Source organism: Argiope bruennichi, chromosome 8, assembly GCF_947563725.1.
Source record: "Argiope bruennichi chromosome 8, qqArgBrue1.1, whole genome shotgun sequence".
Lineage (NCBI taxonomy): Eukaryota > Metazoa > Arthropoda > Arachnida > Araneae > Araneidae > Argiope > Argiope bruennichi.
Window position 1 is genome coordinate 104,573,736 of NC_079158.1, and position 9,564 is coordinate 104,583,299.

Sequence of the window (9,564 nt, forward strand, 5' to 3'; positions counted from 1 at the left end):
TTTACACAGACAACTAGACAGACAGACTTCCTCTAGCGTTCAAAATTCGTTAGAAATCGGCAATTTGCATGTGAAATCTATATATCAAATTTCATTGATCTCTCTCCAAACTTCTTTGAGCAATCGTGTTTAAAGACAGACAGACATAAATTAAAAAGTATATATTTCCAATTCAGGGAAGCTGGAAACTTAGAGATCCATCGAATTGGAGAGTCCGAATTTTTTGTTGCTTACACTTCATATGCTTCGTATATGCGAAAGTATATATATATATATATATATATATATATATATATATATATATATATATATATATATATATATATATATATATATATATATATATATATATATATATATATATATATATATATATATATATATTGTATCTATCTACCTATATCTATATCTTCTTCAAAATAAATTTATTTTCAAGCAATCATCTTAAATGACTACGACGACCAACTCGAAAGCAAGTAGAAATTTTGAATGATCAGAATGCTTAAAATTATAGGCTTTAGTCCTTAAGACCATTACCGGGACGATTCAACCCTTCTCGTAAGAGGCACTGGCTGGTCATAAGTAGGGTGTAGTCGACCCCACATCTTTTTAGTACAGCTCATGAGGGCGACGAGAAACAATCGTCATACCGGTAGCTTCTAAACCCCATATCTGAGGTGGCATTTGCTAGAATTTTATGTATAGGCACATGCGATTTCTTAAAAATTCCTTAGAGTACAAATAGTTGTTAGATCTCACATAGGATTATAAGAAATCGATTTTGCAGTCTCATTCTAAATTTTTTTGCTTAACCTTTTCTTTAATTTTCGAGTGATCTTTTTCGAGCATAATATGATTCCGTTGATAAAGTGCTTTATTTTGGCATAATTAATTGGCGTTATATTTCCTTTTACTTAAATCTTAAATAAGCAACGAATTACTTAAAAAGAGCACCATGCATTGTCGGAAATTGTTAAAAAATCCTATCTATTTATACCTAGCTCATCAGAGTTGAAACTTTTTATAGATAATGACAATTGAAATATTGCATACATTTAAATATATTAGAGGCTAAGCAAAATTAAATGACAGTAATAATAAATCATAAAACAATTTATTATACAGTTCAAAAACACAACAAATAAATAATTATAACTTTTAAACACTTTTTTTTTATGATCATAGCAATAATCGCTCTTTATTTTTATCGCGAAAATATAATTTCTGACAGTTGAAGACTCAATACTCCTACGAATAACTCTTTAACTTAATAAATAATAACTACGAATAATAACTTAATAAATAACTACGAATACTCCTTAAGACCTTAACTCTTAAATAATGAAGACTTAATACTCCAACAAATGGTTTTGAATCGACTTTTAACCAACTATAACCGTATTTAAAAGCTATAATGATATCTTGGCATAGAATATCAAAAATTATAGCGGAATTACTCACATTTTGCCAATCTAAGGAAGATGTCTTAGTGAAAATCTTCACACACACACAAAAAAAAAGATGGCCGTAAGAGTTTTAGTTACTCTGTAATATATGTCAAGGAACTCTAACAGGTTAAAATGGCTATGATCCGATTATTCATTAAATTTTGATCAGATTTTATTTTTATAAAATTTTTGAATTTCATTTAGGGATTTATTATTCTGTTCGTTTACTGAATAAATACTGTCGAACATATAATATTTTAAATCATTTATGCTTTTAGTTTCTATAAATAGAAGAATAAATCTCGCGAAGGCGAATAAAATATTTTTCTCCTATTTTAATCGTCTCACGTATCTGCAATAATTTATATATACAAACAACGTAATATATACGAATTATTATTGTAATATTAAAAAGAAAAATGTAATAAATTTGGAGTTTTACCACCCAAATACCACATTTTTTTACAATTACAAATTCCGAATACGAACGAAGAAATAATGTTTATCCAAATAGTTAATTCGATAGTTCAATGACGCATTTAAGAAATTATACAAAAGGATAAAATTTATTACTCACATTATTAATATATACAAGGAATCTTTCCAAGCGGAAAATACATTTATTTCCAACAAAAAACAAATTCACAAAAAATATCAGACATGAATGGAGCAGATATAAAAATTCAGTTGTTGCATTTGATTAAAAGTAATTTATCATAAATGTCAACTGCATTTTTGTACCGTTTCGTCAAAAAGTCAATACGTATAAAAACGTTGGAAACATTTATTTATATATACAACAGAACATAACAAATTCGAATGCTTTTATTTCAGTTCTTTGATAACTTGACTTTATTCTCTGATTCATTGAGTTTCATATAAACATAAATTTATATTTCGAATACAATCTATATTTAGTATTTATTTTAGTTCATTTCAAGTCCGAACAAAATTTCGTCTCCAATTTTGAGTTATTAATGTCAGTTAACTGTGACCTGTGTCTTTAGCGATCATAAACAAATGATTTTTCTTACCTTTCAAACACTTGAGCACTTTATTGTTGAGATGAAAAAAAGATTCTCACTTCTTTAAAAAACTTGGAAAAAATTAGAAAGGAATTTACATTTTCTTTTGTCTTCTTTCATTATTGCTTTATTCAAAACTGTATTTTTATTTATTAATATTATTTATTCGTCTAAAAAATTATTACTCTTGATATTATTAATTTTAAGATCATTATAATTGTTTTATATTTATTAAAATTACTTATTATTCATATTTTTAAGATATTACAAATGTTCAAATAATTTCGATTATTTAATAACTTTATTATAAAGCACTTTAATGTAAACGTCTAAGTAAAAATCTATAAAGCTGTCTGTGTAATGATATATATCAGAAAACAAAACCTTCCGTAGCAATGGAAGGCGCAGCTTGGTGTATCTACAGTTATATCCAATAAAACAATGATTTTTTTAAAAAAATATTTATTAAGATTTCTGAAACTAAAGTGGTTTTTTAATTGTTGTTTTGCTTCAACAATATTTTAAAATTATACAGTATTATTGATGAAATAAGGACGTAAAGTATTATTTAAAATTCTTGTGTCGAGTTTACATTCAATTTTTTTAAAATAGATATTACCGATATATTTCTTTTCCTTTGTGGTTATGAATTTAAGACATTATTTGAAAAAAAAAGGAAAAAACTGCAGTAATTTGTACAAGAAAAAAAAATAATTTATCATAGCAAATACAGAAAAACCAACATTCAAAATACGCATATAATAAAACTTGATATCAAAGTCTTCAGTGTTATTTTTCTAATATCACATGAGATTATTTATTTTAATATTTATTATCTTGTATTAAGGAAGAAATTTTAAATTCATAAAAAAATATTTAATGTCGTTTTTAAAATAATAATAATTATTATTATTATTAAAAATGGCAAAAAATGGATAATTCTTACTTTATTTCACTATTTGATATATGGCATCTTACGAATCCGTATTTCAACTTTTTATTCTTCTTAATTTATTCTGATTCATTTTCAATTACAATTTATTCTATTTAATATTTTTGCATTATCTCTGTACATAATGTTTACGACTTTCTGAAAGTACCTGACCTAAGTATATTAAACCGTGTCACAATAAGTAGTATAGTTAAAACTCTTTAGAGGAATACGTAAATTGAATTTTAATATTATTTTCTCACTCAATTTTTTTATAAACTCTTATAAGGATCAACAAAGAAATCTGTAGAAAAACAAGATTAATCTTCAACATTATTAACATTAATCTTTACTTAACATTAATATTGGTATTAAACATTACTTAATACTATTTTTAACATTAATATTTATTTAATATTATTATTAGCATTAATCTTTATTCGATGCGACTACTAGTCAATTCGTAAAAGTGTATGAATTGAGAATCTGTAAAAAGGTTAATTTCAGTACTTATCAAACTTTTGCTCAAAAATCGTTAAGTTAAATCGAGGAAATTTTTCTAAGAAGCTGTGAACTTATAAAGATCATTAAATAAATCATCAGTTGAGAACATCCTTATCATTATCTTTATTCAACATAACTATGAATCAGTTCGTAAAAAAGTTCGTAAAACCAGATTTGTACAAAATATTACTCTAGATCTACAATACTTAGTAAACTTTCATTCAAATACTGTTTTTCAATTGTTGGTTTTATTGATATAAAAAACTTTTGCACACAAAAAAATCATTTATAAACGTAATACAGATTAGCAGATATTTGGATGTTCTTTGAATACTTTATAAAATTTTAATCATAAAAATTCCCTGATACATAATACAAAATCATAAGTTTCGAAAACTTTTTACTCACCTGGTTTGTAACCACCTGGTGAGGGCAACTTGTTGGTTGATCCAGAAACCTTCGACAAGTGATCAGGTCTTGCAGTGGTTGTGGTTGTGGTCGTAGTGGTTTTGACGGTGGTTTTCTTCCGCTTCGTATCCTGCCTGGCCGCCAAAGCGGCCGATCCAAGGAGCAGCCACAACAGCAGGAACCACCTCATGTTTCTAGCAGACACGTGTGGGATCGTCTGCTGCTTCCGAAAGCTGGAGCACCCCTTTCCGCATCCCCCTGGAGTGCGCATGGGCAGACAGAAGGGGGATTCCGGAGGGAGAACTGTTGAAAAGAAGAAAAGGAATTCTTATTAGCAGTAAAAACTGGGAAAAGTTGCGGGTATCTGGGACTCTTTTGTACTAGTAAATTCTTACTTTGAAAAAGTTATTGTATCTAGATTCTTAAAATGCATTTATGTTGGATGTAAATTATATTGATAAAAGTTAGAATAAAAACTTTTCAGTTAAAATAATTAGAATTTGCTTTGTTTTTTAACTAAAATTTTTTCAAATTTATTCAATGTGTATTCTTTAAAACCATAAAAATGTAATTGACTATCAAAAAGAAATTAGATATCCCTTATCACGATCCATAGACTCAAAAAAATTCATAAAAGGAATAACAATGAAACACAATACATGTAATAAATTTTTTATTGAAATGTAAAGATAAAGAAATGTACAGTATTACTATAAAAGAAAATTTATTCGAAATATTTTAAAATTATGCATATATGTACATAAAATATTTAATATTATATTATATTAATTTCCTTTTAGTGAAACAGCATTATTTGAATTATACTTATCATTGTATGGAAAATATATCTATTGGACATCTAAAATCTATTTTTACAATCTCATTATTATAAACCTATCTATAAAAAGCTATACATTAGCTTATAAATGCAGTTTATCACGCAGATGATATTTGATGACTAAAAATATAAAAATTTGATTTATTATTAAGACAGTTTAAATCAACGTTGAAACGACTTTGACAAGGAGAGAGCAAGAGGTTGAAAATGAAGTTCGGGATGAGATTAAGTATAATGATAGTATGTATTTAGAATATTCATTCCTGAAAATATTAAAGCACAATAACTAGCCAATTTCGAGAAAATGGCCCTCAAACTTTTAATTTTATATTTTAATATTCAGGATTACTTAAATTAGTAATTGAAAGATGGTTTCAATTAATGTTATACTCGTTTTGTAGCACCTGAATAATAATTAAAAAAATTAAGGATACGAAAACGTTTTTCTTTTAAAAAATTATTTAAATAAAATTATAGACAGTTTTAATTAATATGCAACTCTTTTATCAAACAAAAATGAATGATCTCAAAATAAAACTCTCTCAAAAATGAATGTTCCTTCACCTAATATTTGAATCATAATTTTATTTTTAAGCAGGAAAAATAATTACAAAAATAACTGAAATAATGATAAATGTTCATTAAAATTACTGAAATCATAAAAATATTGCATTAATATTTTATCAAATACAAGATACAGAATGTTAATTATTGTAAGAGTATTTCAAATAACATACATTTTGACATCCTACACAATTCATAAATAATGATTATCCACAAAAGAAACCTTGAACGAATCGATTAAAAAATGTTTTATTTACTTTCAAAAAATCCGGCAGCGCACAAAGCATACCGTATAATGTTATGAAAAATTTTGAACCATCTGCTTATGCCTTCCATAATTTAACACCTGCTTGCTCTATTTTTCTTTTCGATGATTATTATATAGAATGTTTACCGATATAATTGTACTTCATCTGCTCTCTTTCATTCTCGATATAAATACAGCTTCGTTGAGATATAACAAACAATTTATCATTATTAAAATCCAAAATTTAAAACTGTTAAAGATTTTAAGATAAAAATAGTTATTTTGAAATATTTTCTGCTGTTAACATTTATAATTATTTTAACGCTTAAAACAATAAGTTATAACTTATGTATTAAGAGAAAATACATTTATCTTTCCCATACAAAAATGAGTATGACATTAATTGAAACCATCTTTTAATTGCTAAAATTCTTTTAAAAATTAAATTATAATCCAGGGATGAGGAAAATAAATATTTACTTTTACATAAAAAAAATGAGAAATATTCTTAGTTAAAACTATTTGTAAATTGTTAAATTAATTTCAAATAATTTAAGGGAAAAAAGAGCAAAAAACGCACCAGCCCGGGACAAACTCTGGTCTACGGAAAGCTAAGCGGAAGCTTTATCCACTATATTATTTGGGACTCATAACGGAGACGCTTGATTTGTATATAAGTTATGCTAAAAGTTCGACGGCCATTTTCTCGAAATTGGCTGGCTATTGAGCTTTAATGTTTTCATGAATAAATGTTCTAAATTTATGCTATCATTATACTAAATCTCGTCCCGAAATTCATTTTCAACCTCGTGTCCTCCCTTGTAAGACAGTTTAAATCTACTTTTTATATCACTAATAATGCAAAATCGCAAAGTCAAGAAGCAAGATGATTGATAAAATAAACAATGCAAAGAAGTTACCACAGTTAAAATATATTTGGTAAAAATCTTCACCAATTTTCAATTTTACAAAAGAAATGTATTATTTAAAAAAATTGATTTTTTTTATGAATGAATTTTGGAAAAATCTATCTAAAACATCTTTGAATCTTTATAGGTAAAATTTCTGCATTTTTAATACAATAATATATTTTTTTCAATTACTTAATAATTAATTTTTCAAGTTAATCGAACTGCCTGTGATTGGTGAAATATAAGAACCTTGGAGAGGACCTTATTTTAGATAACCTTGTTATCTGAAAAAAAAAATTATGGGCAGATATTTTAAATTTAAGAATCATTCTATAATTTCGTTATTAGCTAAAATAAGAATCTAGAATCTTCTTTAGCTTATCAAAATTAAGTATTTTGGGGAAATTAGCAAAGAACAAGTTTAGAAGGAAAAAAGATAAAGAATATCAGCTGTAAATATTGATTCTACTAATGAGAATCTTTTCTAACAGCAATAATTCATAAAACAAAGTCAAATAACCTTTCATCCTTACCTAAAAAAATTATGCGTATTCTGCCAAGAAGATAAAAGTTGAGAACAGATATAAAATTGGAAATAAAATATTATGGAAATTTCCATTGAAAATATAACGACAATACAATAAAATTATGGACTATAAAAAAGTAAACGAATTCAAAAAATTGAAGCAGACGATTTTCATCAAAATAATGAACTCAAAAGCTAGCGATAAAAATAAATACATTATTAATTATTTTTATAAGTATTAATAGAACTATTTTATCAATATTCAAAATAATCTTATTTAAAAAGCAATTATATTCTTATTCCCAAGTTCTTTAAATTAACAATTATTGATTTATCATTTTTTATTTCAAATTATCTTAAAATTCGCGTTGACTGAAAGCAACTCAACAACGAAAACATTAGTCAACTTCAACAATCTTGCCGAAGGATTATTAATGGAAATTTCTCCCCTTTCAGAAACAAGGAACTCGTTAGTAATACTGAAAATAAACTCCCTATTTTCCTACAAAATATCTTGGAGTTTTTGACACATATTAGGTAGAACTTTCAAGGATGCGGGTGTCATGCGGGATCCATTTAGCTTATTAGATAAATTTAATTTGATAAATTAATTAATTTTGTTAATTAATAATTAAATAACAAATCAAGACACATCATTTTGTGTGAGATAAAGAGCTGAATCATCTATGTTTCTGTCTTTCTAAAAAAATTGTCAGAACTGATGCCAAACTACATAATTTCATACAAAGATTGATAAATTTGGTGGGAAGCATGCTACTCACGGCCTTAGAAAGGGTTAAAAATATATTTAGTATACGAAATAATTATATTTTATATTTGGTCTCCTTTGGTTATTGTTAGCATGTTTTGTTACAGCTGAAGTGCTCATGGAAAAGTTCGAATAGCGCATGTAAACTTTGCACTTTAAATCTGGAATCAACTCCGAATCTGGCATGATTAATAAAAAAGTAAACTTACTATATTGTATAAGATAACGTATAATTCGATTTTTAATGAAAAAAGGGACCATAAATAATCAATCTATGTATGATATATTTAATTAAAATCGAATCAAGTAATATTCTTGATGAACAAGTTGATAACAAATGCTATCTAACTGCTAAAATTATTTCTGCTTGATCTCAATAGTACAGTTGTCATTCTCAGCATCCGACAGTGATACAAAATTACAAGATTCATCTCCAAATAGGCTTAGTATTGCTTTAAAAAGGGACGTTAAATTAACTAAACTCATTTAGATGTTATTGTTAAAAAAGATATTGTTAAAAAAAAGAACTGACAAAACAAGTAATAGCGCTAATGGAAAACTATGAAATAAAGAATAAAAAAAAACTTATGGGAGTTCTCAGGTATTAAAAAGCAGATTTTAAAAAATGTGCATTAAAAAACAGTATAAATAACTTTTCTTCAAAAATAATTGCCTTTAGTGTTATTTAAAGGTTTTGGATACCTTAACTGAAAGATATAGATGCACACATTTTTCACATATCATAATTTCAAATAATTTTTAAAAGAAAATCGTTTATTTTTCAGTTAAAATATTTCAAAATTTCTAAAATGAATCGAGAAATATGCTATAAATACAAAATTAATTACAGCAAACTCTTACAGTGTATTTTTTATTCCTATTTTCGAGAGATTACTATTAATTCTAAGAGATTTCTTTGGTTAATTTTCAAGAGTAACTCCTCAATTTCCATCAAGTATTAAAATGTAGTAAAATATTAAGCTTGTCATCAATAAAAAATTCTAGAATAGCAAATCCTAGGATTAAAATCTTATAAATTATCAGAGAAATTACATCGTAGATAGGAAGAAGAAATTTCAAGACATAATTCATCTCTGCAAAAAAGAAATTTACATTTCCCATAAAATAATGAGCAGCACTTAAAATTTTCCACTATCCACAGATAGGCAATGGAATTATAAATATAGATCAATTTAAAAACTTAACAAAATTCATAAAAGAAAGAAGTGTGATGTGCATGATTAAATTCTTACACTTTGAATAAATTTTGGTTAGCAAAACATAAAAATACCCAAAAGATTTTCAATAAAATATGAAATAAGTGATTTTATTTATTCACAAATTAAAAATCTGAATCAAATAAGTTGCAGATTTTTTAAAGAAGCAACTCTTA

At 25.8% G+C, this 9,564-nt stretch overlaps 1 protein-coding gene across 1 annotated transcript in view; it reads right to left on the reverse strand.

The window, feature by feature from the left end:
• Positions 1-4,506, reverse strand: part of LOC129980705 (locomotion-related protein Hikaru genki-like) — a 231,142-nt gene extending 226,636 nt beyond the window's left edge. Inside the window, exon 1 of the mRNA XM_056091089.1 lies at positions 4,317-4,506. Within this exon, the coding sequence (XP_055947064.1) occupies positions 4,317-4,506 (190 nt within the window). The remainder of the gene's footprint in view (positions 1-4,316) is intronic.
• Between the last annotated feature and the right edge of the window lie 5,058 nt (positions 4,507-9,564).